This window comes from Neolamprologus brichardi, chromosome 6, assembly GCF_056152115.1.
Source record: "Neolamprologus brichardi isolate AB-2024 chromosome 6, ASM5615211v1, whole genome shotgun sequence".
Taxonomy (NCBI): domain Eukaryota; kingdom Metazoa; phylum Chordata; class Actinopteri; order Cichliformes; family Cichlidae; genus Neolamprologus; species Neolamprologus brichardi.
The window spans coordinates 37,471,628-37,498,555 of record NC_142109.1 but is presented as its reverse complement, the minus strand read 5'-3'; the positions used below and the strand labels follow the sequence as shown (position 1 = coordinate 37,498,555).

The window sequence follows — 26,928 nt, the reverse complement described above, 5'->3', positions numbered from 1 at the left end:
ATATTCATGTCAGTTACAGTTACATAAACTTTATTTTGTGTCTTCACTGTTTAACAAACAAAACCAAAAGTTTCACATTCTGAGTCCTCAGAGAGCTAATGGTCATAACCAACAGTGCTCAAAGCTCAGCCTTTAACCTCGTGTCATCGATGTTTGTTTTTTTCTGATGTTTGTGTCAGCAGTTTGTCGTACCGTAGAGCTTCAACCCTTCACAGGGACGTTGGTTTTGTAAAATATCAATAAATACACCTGAAATTGTTGCTTTTCTCTTACCTGAGCTCCCTAACTGTAAACTGTGAGCTATCGATGCACCTGTCAGGTTTACATCGCAGCCCTCGTTTAGTATAATACATGTATAATATTATCATTTATAATATTCTGCTCTTTGTTGACATTTGAGCAGACATGTCTGTGATCCAGTCAAAGAGGAGAACGATTTACTGACACTCTACTTTAATACTTGAAACAAAGACACTGCATTATGAAGACGCAACTAATGTTTACATCACCCAAACAGCCAATCACATTTCTGTCATCAGTGTAGGAACTCACACTCAAGCATACATCGTTTCCTCAGTGTTTGACTCCACTGAAGCAGCAGCTCAGGTCCAACTCAAGCCAGCTGCTGTTCAGCATCTCTGATTAAACTCTTCTTTAATTCAAACTCAGTGCAGATATTAATGTAGGTGCAACACTACCTGAGTCACCTAAAACACTAAAAGTCACTCCGGTTCTCCTTAATCGCCGCGACTACTCGTGATGTGGTTTAAAGTCCATGCACGTCAAAATTAAATAGTTTACATTAGACATCGCTGAAAGGTTCGGATGGATTTTTTACATGGTTGGGAGGTATGTGAGAATGAAAGTAGTCACCATTGCTCAGCAGCCAGAGAACAGTTCGATATGGACACCAGAGTCAGTTTCAGTTCCCAGGGTTCCACTAGAACCTTCAGAGATCCTTCACAGCAGAAGAGAGTCCACCGGGTACCGTCGGAGCCTTTAGAAAGCCATCAAACAGGTTTTGCAAATATGTGACCCCAACCATGTGACGCTTGTCTGCCATTTTGGATCATGGTGATACTGTAGAATCAGGTGACTAGTACTCAGGTCACACAGGCCTAGAGAGCGGCTGCAACCATCTGTTTGTGAGGGAAACAGCACTATTTTACCACTGGTTGTAAGCTGTTGCTGGAGGCTGATGGCAGTTGTTGTGGTCTTTTACTTTAAAGGCAAACTTTCTGAACGTCCAGTGGGTGTTGCTGGGAGTTTGCAAGGATTTGAAGACAAATGTGAAAAACTACATTTCCCCATGGCAACCTGGTAGCAACCAAAGCAATCACTCAGTTTTCTGGTGCAAACCTTTTTTAGCATCTAATTTCACCCAGTGAGAGGCAGAAATCACCAGCAACCACTGCAAATCAGTCAGGAAATAGACATTTTTCCACAGCAACCAGTGGTTGTATCACGTCTAATATGGCAGACAGCTCTCGAGCACATGGCGTCACATGAGAAACGTCTGTACCTTTAGTAGAACCTTAAAGAACTCCGATATTCAGAGATAGGGGGAAAAGAACAAACAAAACTTGTTAGAAACCTGTTGAAATGTTCATCAATCTAAACTTTCAGACAAGTAACAAATTATAGAAACTGCTAAGTCACTAGATTTTATTCAAACCCTTAAAAAGCCACCCAGTATGATTGTAACCCCAACCCATTCAAGATGTTTTTTAAAATGTATTTTATTTTGTTTTATGTGCCCTGTTCATGATCGTGAAGAATGTGAACTGAACTACAGCGAATCCATTCAGGTCAATCCCTCGTATAACCTTTAGATGGTACCACTGGTATATGCAGCAACCTAGAATCCAACAGAAAAGTCCTGAAGAGGGTCTGGAGTGGCGCTGTTAGAAGCCCTTTACATGGCAGTAGGCTTCCAGGGAGGAGAAGACGATGTACATCAACCACAGGCTGAAGAACAAGCAAGTGGTGAGGATCTTTGGGACACGGGGTCCACCTAGCTCCCCGCCAATCTCCGGTCGGCGGCGGTAGATGAGCACAGCGATGCAGATAAAGGCGAAGATGGTGAAGAGTGTGACAGAGAAGGCCAGTGTGCCAGGGCTGACCTTGAACTCCTGACCTTGGGTGTAGTGGTAGACAGCAGCGATTGACCAGGCCACACCAATACCTAGGAAGACATTGACGGCGTTGCTCCCCGTCACATTTCCAATGGAGGCATCGGCATATTGGTCCTGAATGGCTGCCACCTTACTGGCAAAGGTGTCTGATGATGAGAAAGTGGAGAGAAGATATGTTTGAGATAAAAAGGGCTTGATGCATGCTCAATCATCCAGTTAAAGAAATTCCCCAAAATTAATTCTGTTCATCTGGCTGTACGGAAGATACATAAAGAGCTATGCCTTTAAGACCAATTGTCTGTATGATCAGCTCAGTCACCTATAACATCTCTAAGTTTCTGGCTTTGACCTTCAACCCTGCAGCTCTGAACACCTCATCCAGAACACCCTGGATTTTGTTGAGAAGGTGAGAGATGTCATCATGGAGGCAGATGAAACCATGGTCTCGTACGACGTTACATCTCTCTTCACTTGCATCCCAGTCACGGAAGCGTTGGAGGTAGTTCGTAAGAGATCACAGGATGAACCCAACCTCAGCAGCAGGACCGCTCTCAGCATCCAACAAGAGTGTTTGAACTGTGTCTTCATTCCACCTACTTCACATACAAGGGTCAGTACTACAGGCAGAAACATGGGTGTGCCATGGGCTCCCAGTTTCACCCATCGTGGCCAATTTGTACATGGAAGAAGTGGAAAAGAGGGCTTTGCTATCCTACCCTGGAACACCACCAAGCCATTGGTTCAGGTATGTGGATGACACCTGGGTGAAAATCAAATATCAGGACGTACTACATTTCACGGATCACATTAACTCGGTGGACCGACACATCAGATTCACCAGGGAGGATATGAACAGTGGCAGGTTAGCCTTCTTAGACTGTGAGGTTTCCATCAGTAATGGGGGACATCTAAAAGCTGACGTGTACCGTAAACCTACACATACGGATCAGTATCTAAGGTTTGACTCTCATCATCCACTGGAGCACAAACTGGGCGTCATCAGGACGCTACAACACAGAGCGAACACCATCCCCACAGACACAGCAGCCAGGGAGGCAGAAGAACATCAAGAAGGCCCTGAGTAAATGTGGTTATCCCAGCTGGACTTTTGTCAAAGCTGGGAAGGCTCCTAAAGAAAGGTCCAGCCGATCCAGGAGAGAAGGACAACCGCTGGCTAAGCGAAAACCTGTAGTGATCCCGTACGTGTCAGGAGTATCGGAGCAGTTGAGACGCATTTTTTCTAAACACCAGGTCTCTGTGGCTTTTAAACCCCAAAACACGCTGCGCCAAAAACTGGTCCACCCCAAGGATTGGGTCCCCGACACAAACAGAGTAACATAGTGTACGCTGTTAAGTGCAGGAGGATTGGCAGGATTTATACATCGAGGAAACCAAACAACCTCTGACTACAACACAGAAGAGCCACCTCGTCAGGACAGGACTCTGCAGTCTGTTTACACCTACAGGCCAGTGGACACTGTTTCAAGGATGAGGATGTAACATCCTGGACAGGGAGGAACGCTGGTTTGAGGGCGGAGTCAAGGAGGCCATTTACGTGAAAAGGGAAAGACCATCTCTGAATGGAGGAGGGGGCCTAAGGGTACATCTATCACCATCTTACAATGCTGTGATTGCAGCCATTCCCCAACTCTCTGTGAATGGGACTCATGGTTGTTGATCAATGGTCATGAGAATTTGCATAATTAAGATTAAGGAACTGACCTCGTTTCTGAAACGTTTCTCCCACTGAAAACGTCCAGATGAACAGAATCAGAACCTTTTGGGTTTTCATACAGATAGTTCTGATTTAATGTGCTCCTGTTGTTTGTTTGTTGTAATGTTTTTATTGCCTTGGACAAAATCTGAAGGACTGAAAGTCTTAGTAAAGAAAACGAGATGTTTGTGTTAGACCTGGTACAGAAGTGCCCAAAGCGACGAACACCACAGCGGTGACTGAGTCTTTGAGGCCCACGGTGCAGCCGAAATGCGACGCCAGGTCTCCGATCACTGCCGTCAACATGCCTATGACAGTGATGGAGACAACAAAACAGGCCCAACCATTCCAGTAGTCTGTAGGAGGAACGAAGGCGAACAGAAGCTTCCAAAAGATGGTGAGGAAGTGCATGACGTAGTCAAAACAAGAGGGCAGCTTCTCCTCTCCACATTCATCATCATCGCCTGAGGAGAGCAGAGCCAGGAATCAGTTTTCAAGCTTGGTTTGGGTACAGACTGATAGCCCTTAATCAGGGCTTATATTAATGTTGGTTTTCATACCTGAAGAAGGACAGTTAGAGTTAGTTCATACCTGAGCTGACCGTGATGGCCTCCACAAACTGCTCCCTCCAGCTGTTGGTCCCAATCAGCAGAGCCAGGTTGGTCTTCTTAATGAGTTTATCTACTGTACTCTGAAACACATCCAGGAAACATCTAATGTCACCTTCACTGCCCTGCTGACCATTTTGAAAATCAGCCACCTCACTTTAGCTTTTCTGATGCTGAATTCATTTCAGACGATGACAGTATCTGAAGTTCAGTCTGAAACAGTCGCCTTGCCTGACACGTAGAAGATAGCTGATGAAAGCCTGCTTCAGATGTTCTCTCACTATCGGAAATTCTTCAGTTTCTGTGATGCAAGGGACGAGCGGACAGGAAGCAGGAAGCAGGACCCATCGTGATCATTTCAGGCTCAGTCCGACTTGTGCCTTTCTATTACAGACTCTTTCAGGACTGTTTATAGACCAGTCTGAATGTGGTGAACATCTGCATCTTACATAAAACTCCAGCTCTGAATGTTTCTCCACTGTTCAGCGGTCAAGGCAGCATATTCTGCCTTTAAGGGCCTAAAGACGCTTCAAGCAGACATCAAGAAGCCTTCGTTTTGCTGACTCACCACTAGCTGCAATGCTGCAGGTGAACAGTGTCGGATCAGGGTTCAGAACCTTAAGCTTAACAAGTATAGCTTCACAAACCAGAGGCCATTAGGTTTCATAGAAAATCTCTTATATGCATTTGACCATTTGACCATAAAAATCCCACATGAAAGGCTAGAAATGCCAGATGCTCCAGCTATTCACGTTCCTCCTGGTTTAATGATGCAACTAAATGTCCGTTCAGTAACTCTGAAGGTAAAGCCATCGGCTCGACTCGATTCAAAGGGAACAAAGTCAACATACTAGTCTTTCAGGTCACAGTCCAACATGCTATGTGGTAGGAGCGATGCATAAAATGTAAAGACAGTGTAGGGATTGGACTTCCTTGATGTTGGCAGGTGGATTTCTGAACTATCCATTAATCTATGAGAGAGTTTTGGAGTGTCCTTTAGATGCGACTCGTCAGGCTAGTTCAGACTAAAGGACCTTTTTCTAATCACTGTTAGAGGAAGTCTCCTTTTTTATGTGTGCCCACATTACAGGAACTATGTGGGAAAGTCCTTAGAATTCAGTTTTCGGGGGCATGGTACTCTCTTTCAATTAGTTATGTTAAAAACAGTTAGCGCTGAACATTTGTTGTTTTGTTGGTGGTACAAACAACAAAGTCCTGGTTGATCTCTTGGTGCTCTCTGATGCATAGTGGCCATCAGAGCTCCTCAGAACAGTTTCGTCTGAAAGGGGCTTACATATTTCACACTAACCCAAGAGAAACGTCTCCTACCTTGAACTCATATGACTCCTCGATGATCACCTCCAGTTTGACGTGTTCGCCCAGCATTGGCCTGCCCATCTCTGCAATCCTCCGCTCTTCTTCTTCTTTCTTTGTCAAAGGCTCCTCAGCCCCGTCCTCTGAATCATAGAGGAAACATTAGGTTGTAGAGTCCACAAAAATATTAAGATTCATTTACCTTATTATGTGAGAGAGCAGCTATTTATAAATATGCCTATTCTTGATACAGAAGCCAATATCTGTCACTTTATTTCTAATGGGGTTGAGTCGTTTTTGAGAGAGATGGTTGAATTGCTCTCAGTTCTCACTAAAGATTTCCCAAGAAGACGTCTAAACCCTGACAGTGAAGAAATGTCACAATCAATAACATGCGTTTTCTCAAAGCTCAGCTCTCATTGATACCTGTGTACATACGAGCGTTGCCTGTCCTGATCAGAGCTACGAAAATAAATGATCATAATGGTTCGTTTGACACTGTGGTAAAAGTTAGCACAGTAAAAGATAGATGATGGGCAAACCTGCGATGCTGATGATGTTGGAGGGGACGGGTGGCTCTCGTCCCTGGACCTTCCTGTAGATGTCTCTGCCTGAACAGGTGAACAGAAACTGAAACCAGAACATGGCTGAATCATCACAGCCTGTATCCAGCACCGAGCTGACGGCTTGTGTGTTTAATGTGCGTCTGTTCAGAGGGACAGAAAGTCTGTGACATGTCAGAGGTGTTTTTGTTTAGTAATAGACTTCAAAAATCGGGATGAAACGTGTTTGCTGTTCAATCTGGATTTATGTTCCTGTGATGCTTTTCATTAACGAAGGTTAGTTATTATTCAACCAGTGCAGGTTAGTTAAAAGGTTAGCTTGATGTCTGTTTACCTCGGCTCATGTGGGAGATGTGGAGACGTAATTTTACTGGATGGTAACTGTGCGCTCGGCCCAGAAACAGCATTTTGCAGCTGTGAGCACGTGAACAGTGACAGGCTTACTTCTTTTGTACAGTCTATGATCGTACCACAGGGCTAGCATCGTAGCAATGTTCGGCTAGGCTGGCTGTGCTGAGGAGTATAAAGGGTGTGCTTCATGCTGGGGGGGCGGGGTTACACCCACTCTGCTCGTCAGCAGAACACTGACGCTCACACCTGCAGCTCCTCCTCAGGTGGGCATTCAGGTGGAGGGTTGAGCGTTAGACTAACGGACAGTTACAGAGGTCATGTGACGCTAACAGGAAGCAGCGAGGAGTGAAAACAAATCCTGTCTGCTGACGGCAGTATTATTTGATGTTTTTAAAATACTGATGAGCCGTGCTGCTCTCTGAACTGAAATAATAATAACAGTAATAAAATGACCTTTCCTGCAGTAACAGGATTTAACACCAATCCTGTTACCAATCCAACCGGGTGCAGGACATCTGCTGCACCCCAACCAATCACAGCAGATGGCCCCGCCCCTCCCTGAGCCTGGTTCTGCTGGAGGTTTCTTCCTGTTAAAAGGGAGTTTTTCCTTCCCACTGTCGCCAAAGTGCTGCTCATAGGGGGTCATATGATTGTTGGGTTTGTCTCTGTATCTATGAAGCGCCTTGAGGCGACTTTTGTTGTGATTTGGCGCTGTATAAATAAAATTGAACTGAGTCTGAGATTTAATTTAATGCTGTTTAAGACTGTTTTAGTGAACATTTGTGAGAACCTGCAGAGAGTCTGATTTAATGATCTCTTTTATTCTGAAGGTCTTACCTTCAAACATTCACATTAATGATCACACTGACGGTTCAGCATCTCAGAGCGCTGAGGACCTGCGTGTATCTGAGCATGCTCAGTTTGGTTAGAAATAACCTTCCTTGTCTCACAATTTTAAGGCTTCTGGAAACCTCCAGATGTTTCCTCGTCAAGAAAGTCTTCTCTTCACTGATTGGCTCAAACAGGTGATTTTTTGGCACAATAACAGGCTCTAAAGATCACGTGTTGTCTGTACACTGTAGAAATGGTGACATCAGCATCAGCCGCTGATCTGAGGCGTCCACCTGATGGCCGCCTGAGTGGTTTTTGTGTGACCATATTTAGATAAGAGGGCGGAGTCATAAGGTTAGTTAATGGCAGCGAGGTTTTTGGGTTGTTACAGTAACTAGAAGTAACTACAGTAGTTAGAAATTCGAAGGCCAGGTTTCATGTTGGACACTCGGGGAAGCGTTTGATCAAAGGTTAATGGATCTTAGAGAAATTTCTGCCAATCACAAGCTGTGAGGAACACACGTGTTGTCAAAGTGGTGAGGTGCGAAGCCGCCGTTTCCTGCAGGTTTCCCATCATCTCCCAGGTTTAAGTCCTTCTTTAAACGTCTGTCATCGCTGCCTTGGAGAAGCAGCTGATGGTTCAGACTCACACAGAGACGGAGCCTGAAGTTGTCGGGAGCTCACGTCACAGAATTTCAAGCTTGGCGATTGGATGGTGAAATGAACTCTGGGAGTTTGAGGCGGATGAGTGTAAATGACCCCAGAGAGGATCACTGTTGAAGGGAAAGCTGAATGGGATCGTTCCTGCAGGAAGCACGGAGGTCACTCCTTCACAGAACTGAATGAATGTCTTTCCAGATGTTTTCATCTGTATTATGTCTCAGCTAGGACACAATACCAAAGACAGGCTCTCATTTAGCAAACAGCCATTGCCCTCTCATCCCACTGTGTCTGACGCTGCCTGTGTCTAACCCTTATGTGAAAGTCCTGACATCGGGTTTCCCCTGTTATCCCTCACTCATCAGCTTCAGGAACTAAAAACCTGCATGGTTAGGTTCAGGGAAAGCTTGTGATTGGACCAAAACATCGCTTTGCATCAGAAAACTGCTCGTTCTGCACTGAGAGCATGTCTCACGCTCAGCTGGAAGTCTGGAAACAGCCGGAAGTCTGGAAACAGCCGGAAGTCTGGAAACAGCCGGAAGTCTGGAAACAGCCGGAAGTCCGGAAACAGCCGGAAGTCTGGAAACAGCCGGAAGTCTGGAAACAGCCGGAAGTCCGGAAACAGCCGGAAGTCTGGAAACAGCCGGCCTGACAGGCACTCCTGCTCTTCCAGCTGCTTTGGGATGATGATTTTTTAAATACTCGCTGATGTGTTTGACTAAAATGTTATTTACTATAATTTCTCTTCTATTTCCAACTTCATTAAAGTTGAGACACTCTGTGGCTCGGCGAAATAACAGGAACGATGGTGTCGCAGCGTGCCGATGGACGCCATGTTTAAATTACCCTGAGCTTCTTCCCCTGCGTGATGCCCTGGAAGTAAACATAACAAGAGCTGGTGCTGTTTCATCTGTGATCACGATGACGCACAGAACGGCTCAGCCTGTACGTAAAGCGTCTGGAGTCATGTCTGATTCTCGTTCCACGTCTCACGTGTGCACCACTTTGTGTTGGTCTTTCACGTGGAATTACAACAACATGGATTCATGTTTGTGGCTGTGATGTGACAAAATGTGGGAAAGTTCAAGGGGCCGAATACTTTTGCAAGCCACTGTAGCTCGGCCCACTCTGTGGCGGCGTTCAGGACGCATGCAGTCAGTGAAACACAAACGCTTCTCGGGCCTGGTGCAGCAGCGGGAACGGGCTTTGGTCTGTTTGCTCACGTTTGGCTTTAAGCGTCTAAATCTGAGATTCGGGGCTTCGTCTCAGGCGCCGACGTTTAAAGGTGATAAATGAGAGTCACGTGATGAGCTTACAAGACGCCGCTACCATCGTACACGTTGCTTTCAGTGTTGACACACTTTGAAAGCCAACATTTACACCACTGACAGGTGTCTTACCATACAGCTGTTTGTCTATCAAAAAGTCACAAAAAGCACAAATTAACACACACACACAGTGAATGCTCACATGTCAGATATCGTCTCACTTTCACCTACCTGTCTTAACGAATCCACCTGAAAGGACAGCAAGTACGAAACAGGAAGTCAGAGTTAGTCATTTGGTTTTGTGGCAATTCTTAGAAATCATGAAAGCGACACACATAAACGTTTGCAGACAGGAAGGGGACAAAGAAAGCGGCTTACCGACTTCCTGAAGCAACACAGCTGAAGAGAAGAAAGAGACGAGAGAGACATGAAGCAGAAGTGACATCAGAAGGTCTCTGTTTGACACACCTGTCCTCAATCTGGACTTCATGCTGCTGAACGCGTGACAAACGTGACGCCAACGACGGTTCGAGCGGAGGTCAGCTGTTAGTTTACTGTTACATCTGTGCGACTAACACGGACACGTGCAGGTGGACCTGACCCGTCCTCCCCAACCTGCCAGCATCACAGCTCGACTGGACACATCTGCATCTGTCCACATCTGGACCAACAAGGAAGCGAGAAGCTCTCTCCTAGCCTCTCCGGGACTAAACGAACTAGCATGTTCTAGTGAGGCGAACTGGGCGAAGACAAACTCCACAAAAACCACCTGAAAACCCAGTGAAACACTCAAGGAAATGAAAGTGGGCGGTTGTTACATTTAAAAGATTCAAACTGGTAATCTGAACAAAATAACTTCCTGTTTCTGTGGTGACCACAGGAAAATCTCTGGAGTTATAAGAGGCAGACGACCACGTGTGTGCTATCACTCTTTACTGTGGTTTAACCTGTCAGAGACAAAAACGTGCAGAAAATTGTGTATCGAGCCTTCCACCTGTTTTTAAGCCTGGATGGACGGCTCAGTGGCACAGCGGTTACCACTGTTGCCTCACAGCAAGAAGGTCCTGTGGTCAAATCCACAGTCTGGCCGAGTTTGCAGTGGGAACTCTGACTTCCTCCCACAACTGAAAAGTTAGGTTAGTTGGTGTTTCTAGATTACCTGTGAGTGCAAATGGTTGTCTCTGTGTTAGCCCTGCGACAGAATGGTGACCTATCCAGGGTTTGCCCCGCCTCTCGCCCTATCACGTCCGGATAGGCCCCGGTAACCATGGTAAAAGTGTTTTTACGTTAACCAGACTCTAGACCAGGGGTGTCCAACTCTGGCCCTCGAGGCCTGGAGTTGGACACCCCTGGTCTAGAGTTTGTTGAACACTCTAAAAATTTAAGTCTTTAAATGAACTTAATGAAAAGGATTTCCACATTAATAAATGGCTTTCTATCAGCATTAGGTATTTTGTTCGGACTAACATCATTTTCATGGGTTGGATCAACTTAAATAAATTAAGTTAGGCTACGTTCACACTGCAGGCGAAAGTGCATCAAATCCGATGTTTTTGACCCTCTGCGACCCATATCCGATCATGGTGTGACAGTGTGAACGGCACAAATCCGACATTTTCAAATCCGATCTGGGTCTCTTTCGTATGTGGTCCTGAATCCGATACATATCTGATGTTTCAGAAAGCTGCTGTTTGATGGTCATGTCGCATTAAATCCGTCTTTTACGTCACCGACACAAGACAGACGCCAATTATCAGCGCCGGAGAAGACATCGTGAACGCTTCCTGTCCATCCAGTGAAACTGCTGGGAAGACAACGTTGGAGAAACGTGAACATTTTATTTGTACTGCATAATCTGCAGATTCTGACAGAAATCTGCAACTATCCTTTGAAGCAGCGCTCCTCTAAAACAGCAAAACATTATTCGGTTATTTACATTATTATGTAAATCAGTGGTTCCCAAACCTTTTTTGCTGGGCCCCCCTTGTTTTACAAGAAAAATGTTCGCGCCCCCCCTCGCGCGCGCACGTGCGCACGCACGCGCACGCACGAACACATCCTCCAACCACACACACCCATATTTTGCTCCATTGCGGTTTATTTCACACCTCAAACATTTAGTAAACAATTAAGCAAATACAAGTAATCTGCAATAAATTACAGGTAGTAAGAAAATAAACTACTAAGTCTTTTACGCTACGTCCACACCTACACGGGTATTTTTGAAAATGCAGCTGTTTCATCCACACGTAAACGGCGTTTCGAATCACTCTGCAAAATGGGTTCAAAAACATAAATAACTGTTGGATGCTGTTTGTCCGTGATTTGAACCGGGGGAACAAATTGTGGCAGGATCAGCCTGATGTTATTTGTATCCCACTGTAACTTTACTGTATAAAGAGCAAACATCTCCAAAATGTCAGGAGTAGTTAGTCATTACAACAAGTGTTTGTGAACTACAAATCAAGAATGTGGGATCCTGTTTGTCTGTGATTTATACAGCCCAGCGCTGCTCCCAACAAAGGGAAAACCAATTCTGCAGGAGAGACCAACCTCTGCACTTGTGCAGGTGAAACCAAAGGGCAGATATGCTTCACCATATTTTCTAGTCTTTGGCTTAGAATGAAGTTGGTTTGGAAACATATTCAGCTATGCTTCATCTCCTGCTTTGCGTTTGTGTGGGCGCCCGTGCTAGCAGTGTCCAAGCGTTGTTGTTGTTTTTTTTTTTTTCCCTTTTCATGCCGCGCCCCCCCTGCAATGGCTCTGCGCCCCCCCTAGGGGGCGGGCCCCACACTTTGGGAACGTCTGATGTAAATAACAAAATAACTTAAAGCAAAAATTGGGAAACGTGAAGTCCGAAGTCTTTATATTAAGGGCCATCAGTCAAACATACTGTTGCTCTGGGTGTAAACAGAGCGCGTTGTGTGTGACGTCTTCTTTTGCGCATGCGGCCGCTTTGAGCGTTCACACTAGAGCGCGTTTGCTGTCGCATTTTATTTGTAGTGTGAACGAGCAGACAAAAAAATCGGATTTGATCAAAAAATCATAATTGAGCATCAAGACCTGCAGTGTGAACGTAGCCTAAGACTCAACTGCAGTAAATAAGTTGATCCCACTGCATTAAGTTATAATAACAGCATTGCATAATGCTAAAATAAAGCAATTTAATCACATGAAAATTATTTCCATTATTTGTTATTCAATTCAGTCCAAATGAGTTTATTTAAAAATCACAAATCGCCACAGCAGTCGCCTCGAGTTAAAGAGCCTGCAATGACAACCCAACAATCATGTGACCCCCTATGAGCAGCACTTTGGTGACAGTGGGAAGGAAAAACTCCCTTTTAACAGGAAGAAACCTCCAGCAGAACCAGGCTCAGGGAGGGGCGGGGCCATCCAAGAGCTGTTAAACGCCACGGGTGACCTGATTACACGTGCCTTCACATCACCAACCCGACGAGAAGAAAAAGCGGGTGTTTGCCATAAACGTCTGCGTGAACGACAACAACACTGTGTGAAGATTTCTATGAACCCAGAGAAAAGAATCAACGCGTGGATTTTGTTGTCGCCTCATATATCGATAAAGTTGACTCAAACTGTCCTAGCACCTCTCAGCACTGATAAGTCAGTCTGGACCAATAGGACGCCAGCTGAGGGCAAAGGAGTGACAGCAGCAAAGACAAACTCCACAAAGACAGGCAAAGGAGGACAGGTCAGAGGTCGTCAGAGGTTAAGGTGCCCGTCCACACCTGTCCATCTCCTCCTGTTCCAGTACGGCTCCTGCAGCTCCACGTAGAAGCTGGCATTCTTATCATACTCCTCGTGATCGATTATTTTAATGGCTATGATCTTCCTGTGGGGGGAGGGGGGTCAGAGGTCAAGGGTCATGCATTAGTTCACACACACACAGACACCTTGTCTGCCTGCTGGGATACAAAAACATGATTAGCTCAGATTATTAAAGGATGAGCTCAACTCAAACTTTCACTTGTTATGACATTAAACACCACATCAACAGGGCTGACTGAGGTCAAAGGTTATCAGTGATATAGGAGGGGTCAGGGTACAGGAAGGCGACACCCCCCCACCTTTCCTCTCACTCATCTCCAGCAGCCGAGGCTCTCCGATCTCCAGGAAGAAGTTCTTGTTCTTCTCGTACTCTTCGTCATCGATTATATTTATCCGAATGGTTTTGCTGAAACAGAGAAAAGCCGGAAAGAGAGTTTGCAGAAGGAGAAGCGTGCAGAAGCCCGAGACACGACAAAGGAGAAACACGGCGGGCAGAGGGAGACGCCGCCCACATTTACACGCCGCGTGACCTCGTGTTTCTGTTCGCCGCTTCTTACGAACTTTATGTGTGCAGCTCTCTGAGCTCCAACCCGAAACCAGCCCAGCACATATTTAATATTTATGACTCCAGGAAGTCAAATCTGAGTTGTTCAGGTGAGGCAGCATCAGGAGTGTGAGGACGCAAGAAGAGAGCCGGTCAGTTCATGTGAAACACAGAGACGACGAGAGGACGGCGAGGAGATCTCAGGATGACACAGTTTGTTTGTTCGGAGCTGGAGGCGGAGCTGGAGGCGGAGCTGGAGGCTACAGCAGGCCGTGTGTGTGTGTGTGTGTGTGTGTGTGTGTGTGTGTGTGTGTGTGTGTGTGTGTGTGTGTGTGTGTGTGTGTGTGTGTGTGTGTGTGTGTGTGTGTGTGGATGGAAACTGAAGATGGCCTGCATCCACTCACATGTTTATTTAATGTGAGCAGATTGATGCTCTGGGGCTTTCTCAGTGATCCAAGGACGGTTTGTTTGGTGTCACAGATTCAGGAAACTTTCAGCTCTGTGGATGTTTCAGTTTTATTATTTGTGCCGATTCATTATTATTTAACTTCATCTTTAAAGAACCTGATGATGCAGAATTACTGCTGTCATTTTAATACTCATCTGTTTGTTTCCACCTCGACTATATTTAGTGCTGGTTACAGATCGACCATGTTACCATGGAAGGAGTGCCCAGGTGGGTAAATCTCACAGCACCAGAGGAGCACCTTGTGTTCCCCTGTAGCAGGAACAGCTGGACAGGAAATACAGGACAAACGTGGACACTGCAGGTGTTTCTGCACTAACTGAACCCGCCCGGCCGAGACGCAGCAGTTTCTCCACCAGAGACTCTGCCGTAAAGCTACAACCACACTCACAGCTTTGCCTTAAACCAAAGACTGCGCAGAGACTCGACGTCCTCAGATATTAACTGTCTAAATGTGAGGTCTCTGTGTAAACAGTAAAACAGAATCATAAACTCATTTGATCAAACACAGGAACACGTTAAAGCTGACAAAATGAGCTGTTCTGAGATCAGTTTCAAATCTAAACTGCGGGTTTAGCATCGTCTCGCTCCAGGCACTGACACGCCCCCATCAGAGCTGCAGGCTTTGACCTGATGTTCGGTTGGGTCTGACCTCAGATCAGTTTTAAAGGAGCTGCAACCTGTATGTGTGGAAGACACACGGAGTGTTCGCAGGTCGGCGACCCTCTGCCTCTGTAACACAGTGGTTTGATGCTCGATCATGTGATCGCGTCCTCTTCCTTCACCAAGTTGTTGCCATGAAATTCAAAATGACCATATATTTTTCTAACGATGGAAAATGTTGTCAGTTTAAAGATTCGTTGTGTTTTATTGTAAATAAAATCAGCATCCTGAGTTTTGTGCATCTGGGTTGTAAGATCTTGAAAGCTGCTTCGTTGCAGTGACAGACACACACACACACACACACACACACACACACACAGACACACACACACACGCACACACACACACACAGACACACAGACACACACACAGACACACACACAGACACACACACAGACACACACACAGACACACACACACACACACACACACACACACACACACACACACACACACACACACACACACACACACACACAGACACACACACACACACACACACACACACACACAGTGGTTGCGTGGATGCACCGAGGAGCTACAAATGGAAATGCTCCCTGAGCTGCAGAGGTCTGTGTGATTTACTGCCTCTATAAAAATCAGAGATTACATATAAACTCTACGTAAGTCAGCTTTTTATCACCGCAGAGGGTTTCTGTGCAGGAAGGAGAAGCGAGATAAAAAGTGCACCGAGTCTGCAGACGTGGCCGCCGGCCAGCAGCGACCTCCCCCGTCGTCGGCCGTGACAGGAACAAGCTGCGGTGATGTGTCTGCTTTATGATGCTGCGACGAAGAGCAGGGACGAGGCGCTGCTGCCTGAACGCAGGCTGGCCTAATAAGGAAGAGAGCAGCGTGGTGTTTATCTGCTCCGCACAGCAGACAGAAGACATCTGACACACTGAAAATCCCCCACACCTCCAGCCGCCTGAGAAAAGATGGAAACACGAGCGAACATCCAGCATCCAGGCAGCAGGCAGCAGCAGGCAGCAGCAGGCAGCAGCAGGCAGCAGCAGGCAGCAGCAGGCAGCCCCCTCAGCGAGCTGCTGCCATGCAGGATGCAGGTGTGCACACCTGCAGCAGCTGTTACGTTTCATCATCACACTTTCACTGATCTGGCATCCGACCACACACCGCCATGATGTCACAGACTGCTCTGACTGGCAGCGACAGACACCTCACACCAGGGCTGTCAAACATAAAGCCCGGGGGCCACAATCGGGCCCCCTGAAATGTGAAGGAGGGCATAAATTGTTGGCTGTATTTGAATCCATTTCCTGCCACGCTCATTCAGCTGCACCAACGTGACAGCAAACACTGAAAGCTGTTTTGCCGTCTACGACAGAAACGTCAGATTTTTATTTATTTCACAAACGTCCCTCATGAGAAAAAATTTCTGTGAATTAACTGAAACTTTATGTTTTATAATTACATCAGAGTCTGGCCAATGACAGAAGGCCTAGTTTCACTGAGCCCACCCAATCAGGAGCAGAGATGGGCAGTAACGCGTTACTGTAACGAGTAAAGTAAGGGATTACTATTGCAAACACAGTAATTAGATTACCGTTACTTTCCCGTAGGAACGCTGCGTTACTGCGTTACTAAAACCGTGATTTTTTGCGAGAATGTCTCATGACAGTGACGTAAGCGAGCGCGACGTTCGTGACAACAGCTGTGTGCAGATCAACAATGGATCATATATCGAGTGCAGAGAGAGTATGAGCGTGCAGCGTTTAAAGCGTGGAAGTACTGACCTTACTTTGAGTTTGATTCCATAAAAAGTGACAAAAACATTAGTGTCCGTTGTGCGTGGGAAGAAAACTTCTTTTTACAGCAAAAAAACTCCTAAACTTCCAAACAAGCACCGAGTAGCTACGACGTAATGGGAAACTCAGAGAAACTCGCGGATTCTTCCACTGACCGCTGCACACCTGCACCAGGGTAAACCTCCGCCTACCCCACTCCTGCTTTACAGGTGAAAATAGAGCAACAGGACCGCTAGTCTTTGACTTTATTTATTTTCTGCTGTGTTTTACTTGCATCTATTTGAAAGACTGAGTGTAAACACAAAAAATATTTTATTTTATGTGCTGGAATGTGCAGAAAATAGGTTTAAATATTAAACTAATTTCTTCCAGTCAGAGAATGTTGCATAATTAAATGTTTGCTTGATGCATAAAGTTAAAAGATTAAAACTAATAAAACAAGTTTTAAAAAGAGACTTTTCCATTTGATTACATTTTGTATGATGATTATGCAGAAAAAGTAGAATTGGGCTGAAAGATCTATCACTTTATCACCTATTCAGGCTGTAAATCGTGTTTTTAAAAAGTAACTAAGTAACTAAGTAATTAATTACTTTTGAAAATAAGTAATCAGTAAAGTAACGGGATTACTTTTTGGGGGAAGTAATCGGTAATTAGTTACTGATTACTTTTTTCAAGTAACTTGACCAACACTGATCAGGAGTGAGGTGATGTCACACATTCGTTTGACACAAAGTGAGCATATATGGGTGGAGTCATAATGTGGTGTGGCAGTGAGAAAAGTAACGCTTGATGTGTTGACACAACACGGAAAGGAATAACAAGGAAAGGAAAGAAGGAAAGAAGGAAAGGAAAAATGGAAAGGAAAGAAGACAGGGAAGGAAAGAAAGAAAGGAAAGAAAGTAGGAAGGGCCCGGTCTCTGCTCTTCTGCTGGAGCCGTCATATCGCTCCTTCCTCGCGTTGACAAAAACCGGACGCAGGAAGTGCTACAGCTGCCTCGGTGACGGCTACGAGCTATGAACCGGCACAATGATGCCAGGACAGCAGACACCTTCCAGAAAGAGTTTCATATGTTTAATATCTCATCATTACTGGATTGTCAGACACCTACAAGAAGCTGATCCAGATCAATCACGTGTTGGAGGGCCAATCAGAGCTCTGCCCTCTCAAACACATCGAGGGTGCGGCTTCACAAACACGTGACCTGCTGAGGCGATGTCCCCACAGACAGCTGTTTACAGCCAGGGGACACCTGCAGGGTGTGACACGCATCGAGTCACGCTGTAACATAAAGCACACAGTGGCTGATTCGCTGGGCGCTGTCACATGACCTGACAGTCTGAGGCGAAGCAGACGCCGCCTCTGGGAAAAAGAATCACGTGGATAAGACCATCAAATGTTCCCGACACCGCTGCTGTCCCGTCAGGACGACCGCAGCAGCCTGTCACCTGGATCACCTGTCCAGCTGTTTCAACATCACTGCATCAGCTGCGTGTCAAACTGAACGCCATCGAGCACGTTCACCGCCGCCGTGCAGCGTGCAGGCGTGTGTGTACTTGACTCGCTGCAGCTTTGATGGATGCCAGCTGTGCAGTCCTGCTTCTGTCACTGGAGACTCTCCTTCAAACTCACTGAGCAGCACACACAGTGTTGGCGGGGGGGGCGTGCACCGCACTGTCAGAATGACGGCGTGCCTAATAAACTGACTATAAATGAGCCGCCTGCAGCCATCTGTCTCCCGGGTGACTGAACGCAGCCTAAAACAGGACGCGCCGTGGAGCTCGGAGATCCTGCCTCTGCGATCACTCCGTCGGTCTATATAAGGCCGCGGCGCTGCGGCGCTGCCAGCGTCCTCATTAATATACGCAAACACAGGACGAGCGAGGCAGCGTCTCCATTCCAGCACGCCGGCCTCTTCCTTTCGCGGATATAAATGTTTTCATTTGAGACGTGGAAAGAGTCGACCTGCAGCCACTATGCCAGGCATGTAAGTCACGTGACTGTGTGGAGGCGGAGTTACACTCAGACCAGGGTACAAGAGCTGTGAGGCGTTTAGCTCGTTTTCATCGTGACCTACGACCTCAGCACCCTGAGTGGTCAGCAGGATTACTCTACCTAAACACAGTAGTAGTAACAAACACGAGTTCTTCACTCATGTTTATTCTGTTCGCTCTGATAACAAAACTCACGTATAATCACCAGAAACAAAACGAGTCACATCCATCTGTGTTTGTTTTCCTTCTTAAACAAAGATCTCGTCTACAAACGTGAATGACTCCACCCACGAGAACAACAGTAAAGAACCGACTTCATGATACGAATTCAAACATAATGTTTTAAAACGCTGCTATGGTTCCGTGTGATGTTCTGCATGAACAACAGAGGTTTTTCATCATTAATAAAGAACAGAGTGCAGCTTCAGCGGCTCCTCGCTGCGAGCGCCTTCAGCTGTGCTGCACGTCGTCTCTGCAGCTCGTTGCTGCTACACCATCAGCTCCAAACCATCAGTCTGTCATCAACATCATGTGACCTCTGGGTGTGATTAGTTTATTTCACAGCATGAGAGTTTGTTCTGTCCACACCCCACAGTCCACTGTGGAGCTGACTCTGGTGAATCGATGTGTGTGATGAGTGAGTGTGTGTGGGAGTGTGTGTCTGTGTGTGTGTCTTAATTCTAAATGAGGATTGTGCATTAATTAAAGATCAGTTGTGTCTGACGTGGAAGCTAAAGGACAAATTTAAGTTCTCTGACTCTCCTTCAGGTGTCGAGTGATTAAACTCGATGTTTCTGAAACTATTGTCTGGGTCGTTTAAAGAGGTGATGAAAAAATTGCCTGTTCATTAGAATAATCTGGAAAGGTTTGAAATCTTCAGAATGATCCGTACTTAAATCATTTATATTTCAGGATGAATAAGAAACCGTGTGAGAGCCCGGCCTGCCTGCTCACGTGATGGTGTTAGGGCTAACCTCTGAACATGTCCGGTTTTAGCCACATGCCAAACAGGAAGTAGAAAATGTTAGGTCACAAAGAAATACAATGCTCCTTAAAAAGCTGATCCATGAACTAATCCAAACACTCAAACTCAAACCCTAACTCTGGTCCTGGGGGAGGAGCCAAAACACTGGTGGGTGCAAAGCGATTAAGTAAGATACTGTTACTATAACACCTGTGGAGCTAAAGTTGTCTCAGGTGGTTAAAGAGGATTCGTACTTACGAAATCTCATCGTTCTCAAACTCCAGAACGCCGTGAGTATCCTCAAAGTCCTCGCCGCCTCCTTTAGCGGTCCCCTGTATCGTTTTGTAGGGCACGACCACAACGCCGCGTGCTCCTGAGGTCCGGATCACCTTGACCTCCATTACCCCGACGCTCTCGCTCACGGTCATCACTGGCTCCTCGAACGTAAAGATCCCGGCGTGGTCGTCATCAAAGATGGTAACGGTGGCCGTGCAGGGCAAACCCAGACCTGCGAGGGCGTCCGCGTGGTTTGCCTCGTGGCGGTTCGAACCCTCAGCTGTGACTCTGACGTTGCTTAGGTGAACCAGGAAGTGCTCGTCTTCTTCAAAGATGTCGTCATCAATAATATCGATGCGGATTTCTTTTTCCGTCTCACCGGGTTTGAACACAACTGTTCCTTCTGTGAACTGATAATCGGAGCCGGCGTTGGCGGTGCCGTCTTCTGTCCGGTAATCCATGGAGACCGTGCTGGTCAGGTCTCCGCCACGCCGAACCACATTCAGCGCCACGCTGCCGCAGTTCTCCAAACACTGGTAGGTACCAGGGTCGAAGATCACCTTGGAAGAGAAGTCGTTCAGCGACACCTCAGAGAAGATGTCGTGGGTGGCTCTCTTGGCTTGGTCAGCGGCGTGCTTCTTCAGGACGTTACCCGCTCCGGTCATGATTCTGGTCGCTTGGCAGCGGTAGAAAGCTCGACTCTTCTGTTGCTGGGTCAAAACTTGGTAATTCACAAGCTCCATCAGCTGCTCCATCTCCTTCTCTGGATGTTTCTGTTTCAGCTCCTTCAGGATCCTCGCCACCTCCCTGCGGGCCTCCTCCTCGTCCAGCTCCTTCCCTTCAAATCCCGCCTCGCCATCCGTGAACTCCTCTCCGTGAGAGTTGAGCATTTTTCCATCCATTTCAATGTCAACCTTTGAGGGAAGTTCTGGCTCGCCCTCCGTTTCGATGATCACTCCTTTCCGCTTCCCCGCTCTGTATCGCTTGTACATGTATTTGTAGAAAAGAAGTCTGCGATCCGCTATGTACGCCAGTCCAACGCAAAGCGGGAAGAAGAAGAGCGTGAGAAGGCCCTCCCATATCTCCACGACTCCTGGAGAAAAGACAGCCAGGATCAGGTAAAGCCAGGTGTAAGCAAAGACGCTCCAGGCAGCGGTGATGAAGAACACGCGCAGGTGCTTCACTTTTCTGGTCTCTCCTTCAGGAATGACAGACACGCACAGCCCGATGATGACAAACATGTTGAAGGCGGCGCTCCCTACGATGGTGTTGGGACCGAGCTCCCCGGCATTGAAGTTGTGCCCACAAACCTCCACCACGGAGAGGAGGATCTCTGGGGCGGAGGAACCCAGCGCCATCAGGGTCAGGTTGGACACCGTCTCGTTCCAGATGCGTACAGTCGTCGTGATCTTCTCACCGTTTGGTTTCTTGATGGTGATCCGTCTCTCCTGGGAGGTGATGACTTCGATGGATGCCATGAAGCGATCGGCGATGATGGAGACCCCTAAGAACATGTACGCTAACCCCACGAAGTATATGGTTGCTCTGGCGATGCGGTCAGTGAAGGCTGGGTTTTCTGGCTTCCACACAGGCAGGATGACGCCCTCTATGCAGCCGGTGCTTCCACCACATTTGCTGTGGTTGGAGGCTGTCTGGTTGGAGGTGAGAGTCAGAGTAGAGCCCGCTGCTGCTGAATATGCAAACTCAGTTGAGATGACGGTCAGAAAGAAAATCAGCTTGTAGGTGAAGAACATCGGCACGGTCCTGGCTGGGCTCATGGTGCTTCAGCTCCCTTAAACCTGTAAGACACAGAGAGAGTGCTCAGTAGTCTGGTTTCTCCCTGATTATGTTTGAGCTGGAGCTGAAGCCTTGTTCCACATTCAAACTACCTCTACTTATAAAAGTCGCTGTGAAACTGGCAGCAGCAGTGCTTCAGTGAGAAAAGGAGTCTGTCCTGTCATCTGTATGAAAGCTAAAGTCCTGACCCACACATGAGTCATGTTCTTGAGATGGGCTTGGTTTGTGACACATGAAATGCTTCCAGCAGGCTCAACGATATTATTGGTGTATCTTATGGGGTGGCTGTAGCTCAGAACATAGAAATCTCCTGTTTTGGCTTCCTGTTAAATCCAGAATTCAAAATCCTGCTCCTCACATACAAGGTCTTAAATAATCAGGCCCCATCTTATCTTAATGACCTTGTAGTACCATATCACCCTATTAGAGCACTTCGCTCTCGCTCTGCAGGCCTACTTGTTGTTCCTAGAGTATTTAAAAGTAGAATGGGAGGCAGAGCCTTCAGTTTTCAGGCCCCTCTTCTGTGGAACCAGCTTCCAGTTTGGATTCAGGAGACAGACACTATCTCTACTTTCAAGATTAGGCTTCAAACTTTCCTTTTTGCTAAAGCATATAGTTAGGGCTGGACCAGGTGACCCTGAATCCTCCCTTAGTTATGCTGCAATAGATGTAGGCTGCCGGGGGATTCCCATGATGCACTGGGTGTTTCTTCTTCACTCACTATGTATTAACAGACCTCTCTGTATTGAATCATATCTGTTATTAACCTCTGTCTCTCTTCCACAGCATGTCTTTATCCTGTCTTCCTTCTCTCACCCCAACCAATCACAGCAGATGGCCCCGCCCCTCCCTGAGCCTGGTTCTGCTGGAGGTTTCTTCCTGTTAAAAGGGAGTTTTTCCTTCCCACTGTCGCCAAAGTGCTGCTCATAGGGGGTCATATGATTGTTGTGTTTTTCTCTGTATGTATTATTGTAGGATCTAACTTACAATATAAAGCACCTTGAGGCGACTGTTGTTGTGATTTGAATTGAATAGATCAGGTCAGCTACTAATCAAAAGGTTGGCAGTTTGATCCCTGCTCCTGTCTCTTTGGGCAAGACGCTCAGCCTCACGTTGCCCTCTGAGGCTGTCAGAGAGAGAAAGCACTTGAGTAGAAAAAAAGTGTTTGTGTGAATGTGATGGTGCAGATGGGGCGGAGCCACAGAGCAGCTCCTCCTCTTTCAACCCCACACCAGCAACACTGAAGTCTAATGAGAGGCTGCTCCTACAATGACAGCTCACAACAGCTACCACGGCTTTGTTCCTACAAGGACACATTTCACACCTCAGTCCATGAAAAGACACAAAGCAGCCGAATTACACGAAGGCAAACTAACCTGTTGCAAGAGAGCGAGACAGGAAATCAAAGGTACAAAAGTATATAATAAAATAAATATAATAAATATAATAATATATATATATAATATAATAAAAAGAAACAGAAAAGTACCACAAACACTGCAAATCACTGTAGAAGAAAGAAAAACGTCAACACAAACTGTCAGAAATGTGATAAAAGAAGACAACCAGCGAGCCGTAAACCTGCTGGAACAGAGAAACTGCTACTGGAGGACATCAAGCTGTTAAAACAAGTGACAAAAAACGACTAAAGTGACATAGTCCTTTAAATTAGTTTGTGTCTCTTTTATATTCAAGCTTTTTAAATAAAGATAAAATTTGACTGGACATCTTTAAAATGATTTGTTTTCAGATTGGACGATCTTTAATAGCCCAACAAAGTTTGCAGCTCACGCACACTGATCACAAACACTTCTGCGTGTCAGCGCCCTGCTCAAAAATGCTCATTTATAATAAAAAAATACAAACATATACATAAATAAACAAGGATGGGTGTGCGAACATGAACAATCGTGGACAGATGAATCCAAATCCTCCCTGTCAGAGTTCGATCAGGGAGAGACGCTGTGAGCCTGCTCGAGTGCTCAGGAGAAAACCAGAAACCTACCTTGGCTCAAACTGTTTCAGGTGAAGATCAAACTCACTGATGGACGATGGAAAAGAAGAAAAAATCAGAAGGGTGACTTTTCCTCTGACAGAGCTGAAACCCCGACACTAAACCTCCTCCAGAGGACCAGCGAGAGGCTGTCAGACGGCGTGGAGACGAGGAACAGAAACACCACCTGATGATAACACCGAAATAACAACAGAGCTGACGGAGCAGCGCCGTCCTCTCCTCAGCACCTCCTCTCCCTCTGCCGCCCGCAGGGTGACGTTAACAACGAGGACACGAAATCAGCAAATCAGATCACGCGTAACACATTCATTCAGAGCCAGGCTGTTTCCTGCAGCTCTCACGTTTCCTCTTTAACGGGGTCAGATTACTGAATCTGGAGTTTGGTGAGTCCACACCTCACGTCACCTCTGCTTCCTGCAAACTTCACTTCAGCTTGATTTACACAGGTAGACCCTACAATAATCCACACAGAGAGAAACCCAACAATCACATCTATATGAGCAGCACTTTGGTGACAGTGGGAAGAAAAAACTCCCTTTTAACAGGAAGAAACCTCCGTTTGTCAGACTGATCTATGGACCAAACTGCATTTTATTCACCCCGTTACCTCAGCCTCGTCTCCTTTACTCATACTTTCCATTAAAGTCACTTCAATCAGTCCTGGGAGGAGTTTCTCCTTGTACCACCGCTACAGTGAAAAGCTGTACTTCTCTCTCAGCTCCCTCACACAGACCTCCCCTCTGAGAGTTGAACCTGAGATCAGCTGTGTCCAAAAACAGCTGTTCAGCTCCGATTTAGTCAGATTTAAACAGGCGAGTTATGAAATCATCCACCGGCCGTACAGGTGGCGTGAAGGACCAATCGGTGCATCAGGCTGTAAGCATGGGAAGTTTAACATGGGAGTCTATGAGGACTGACTCACTGCTGCCTCCGCTGGATGTCAGAGGAACTGCAGGCTTTGGTCCTTCACTTGTGGTACAAAGTACCTTCTTCTCCTATTACTACAACATGACACTGCAAAACGTCACTGCAACCAGCCCTCAACCATCCAGCAACAACAGTACTGATCCTCACAAGTACTGCTGTATACTATTACCACACCATTACACCCTATAAAACCACACATTACACCAGCTACAGCATCACCTACGTGTGCATCACATCCCTCCATCACAGGCGTGACGATGACCTGCAGAAGCCGCTGAGTAAACCTGGTCTGCGGTGCTTCTCTGAGCTGGTACTCACCTCTGGTCCTGACACAGCAGCAGCAGGAGGAGAGAGTGCGCTCAGGAGGGAGAGCCGCGTCCGATAACTGCTCTAAATTTAACAGAAAACATGCCGCACTAAACATGGCTGCGTGGCTGCTTATCGTCCTTCTGCTGGCGGGCCATGGCCATACAAGGCTCTGCAGGGCCCGGGGCCATTCAGCAGCTCCTCGTCACCACCGACACGTGGAGATAACCGCTAACGGCTAACGGAGGCAGGAATGCTGGGACAAGTGCCTCGCAGCCACCCCCATCCCCAAACCCCCACACATGACATCTGCACAACCTTCACAGGGAGGCATCCAGAGAGCGACGCACTCGTCTCACACCTTAAACTCCTCACAGCAGACGAGCCTCGCACGATTACTGATTTTATTCTTAATATTACAGAGATTCTTTTTGTGTCTGAGGCTGACACCTGTGCAGGTTCACCTGCAGACAGAAACCCTCACCGCGGGGTTATGAGGACAGAGGACACTTCCTGTGTTTATCGTGATCATTTCCTGCAGCAACACGCTCGTGCTGCGGTTCAGTCTCAGCGATGAAGATTTAGGAGAAACTCGTGCTCCTGGTGTCTGTGCAGACCAATCATGAGATCAACACGGGGTCAGCTGACCCTCCCACAACCACGTCTCATTTTCTGTTATTTTCCGCTGCATCAGTGACATCAGAGAGCAGAAACCAGCACTGGTGCATTGTGGGTAAACCTTCAGGTGTCTGCTCAGAGCAGGTGCTGTTTGAGGCTCATGATAGCTGGGATACTGATGATGGCTCTGACCTCTGCTGGGAGTTTTATGAGAGTCATGGACACGTTTCGTTTTTACCAGCACGTATCCCAGCTCACGCCAAAGGGCGCTCTGGACCAGCACTGTGTTATTTTTATCTGTCCTACACCAGTTCAGCCTGCTGTCCAACACCAGTAACTTTACCTGAGTTGACGAGCTTAGTGGTACCATCTCTGTTACCAGCAGATCAACAATGTCCCACAGTGCATCACCCCAGTGTGCTCATTGTCGTTTCCTGGCCTCTGGCGAAGTAGCTGCTTCAGAAATGGTGTCATCCACCCACTTTTGAAAAAGGAACATTTGGATCCTCTGATTGGCAGTTATAGACGCCACTTACTGCTAAGAGAAGCCTGAGACCTCACTGCGTCAGCTCTGAGAGTATGATGCAGAGTGATGACGGTTACTGTTCTGTGTTGGATCTTCATCTTTTCATCATTCTGCTCAACAGGTGCTGGGTTGGTGTATCAGGATCTTCATACCTGTCTGACACCAACAAGCTCACCTGCTCAGGTGTCAGCAGGCTGGTGTAGTGTGGGTGTGGGGAGTGCGACAGCTGAGCCTGAGCCAGTACAACAACCAGCAACCAGGTGTCGTAGGCTCAGGAGACGTCTGCTGCAGCACAGGGGGAGGGGCCACAGCCCAACAACAGCGCGAGGAAGAGACGAGGACGGTGAAATTAAGGAAACAGATCACAGGTGTTGAACTCCAGGCCTCGAGGGCCGCCGTCCTGCTGTTTTCCAACTAACCTGCCCCTGTAGCTTCTTACTGGCAAAGCACACCTGATGCAGGTAATCAGCAGCAGGTTGGGATATCTCAGAAACAAGCAGGATGCCGGCGCTCGAGGAGGTTTCACAGCCCTGAAATAGATGTAGGGACATGTAGGGAAGGAAGAGACTCAAAGACTCAAGTAAAATAAACGGCCACAGCTAACAGCTGCTGATTGTCACCAGTGATGGAATAACGCCGTTAATTCTTTCAGTAATGAGTAATCTAACTAATTACTATTCCTATGGTTACAACGCCGTCACCGTTACTAACAAGATGATGAGGTCGCGTTACTGTTTTCCAACAGACGGTTGAAGCTGTCTTCAGCTTATCACACCTTACATCAGTTGCACAGAGTAATCTGGGTGCTGCAGCTTTAAGCAGCTGCGTTCCCGTGG

The 26,928-nt window shown here is 46.9% G+C and overlaps 1 protein-coding gene across 4 annotated transcripts; it reads right to left on the bottom strand.

Annotated features, from left to right (window-relative positions):
* Window positions 1-1,015: 1,015 nt before the first annotated feature.
* On the bottom strand, window positions 1,016-25,042 carry slc8a1a (solute carrier family 8 member 1a). Of its 4 annotated transcripts, none has more exons than XM_087842260.1 (11): window positions 24,961-25,042; window positions 19,887-21,703; window positions 13,533-13,639; window positions 9,823-9,843; window positions 9,676-9,693; window positions 9,577-9,591; window positions 6,314-6,382; window positions 5,787-5,914; window positions 4,441-4,540; window positions 4,047-4,313; window positions 1,016-2,281 (listed from the first exon to the last, which is right to left on the bottom strand). In XM_087842260.1, the coding sequence occupies exons 2-11, from the start codon at window positions 21,680-21,682 to the stop codon at window positions 1,905-1,907; spliced, it is 2,898 nt and encodes a 965-aa protein (XP_087698386.1). In that variant the 5' UTR covers window positions 21,683-21,703; window positions 24,961-25,042; the 3' UTR covers window positions 1,016-1,904. The 4 variants fall into 4 exon arrangements, with proteins under 4 accessions (XP_087698386.1, XP_087698389.1, XP_087698388.1 ...); XM_087842263.1 differs by lacking the exon at window positions 24,961-25,042 and adding an exon at window positions 24,866-24,950; XM_087842262.1 differs by lacking the exon at window positions 24,961-25,042 and adding an exon at window positions 23,707-23,783.
* Window positions 25,043-26,928: the final 1,886 nt, after the last annotated feature.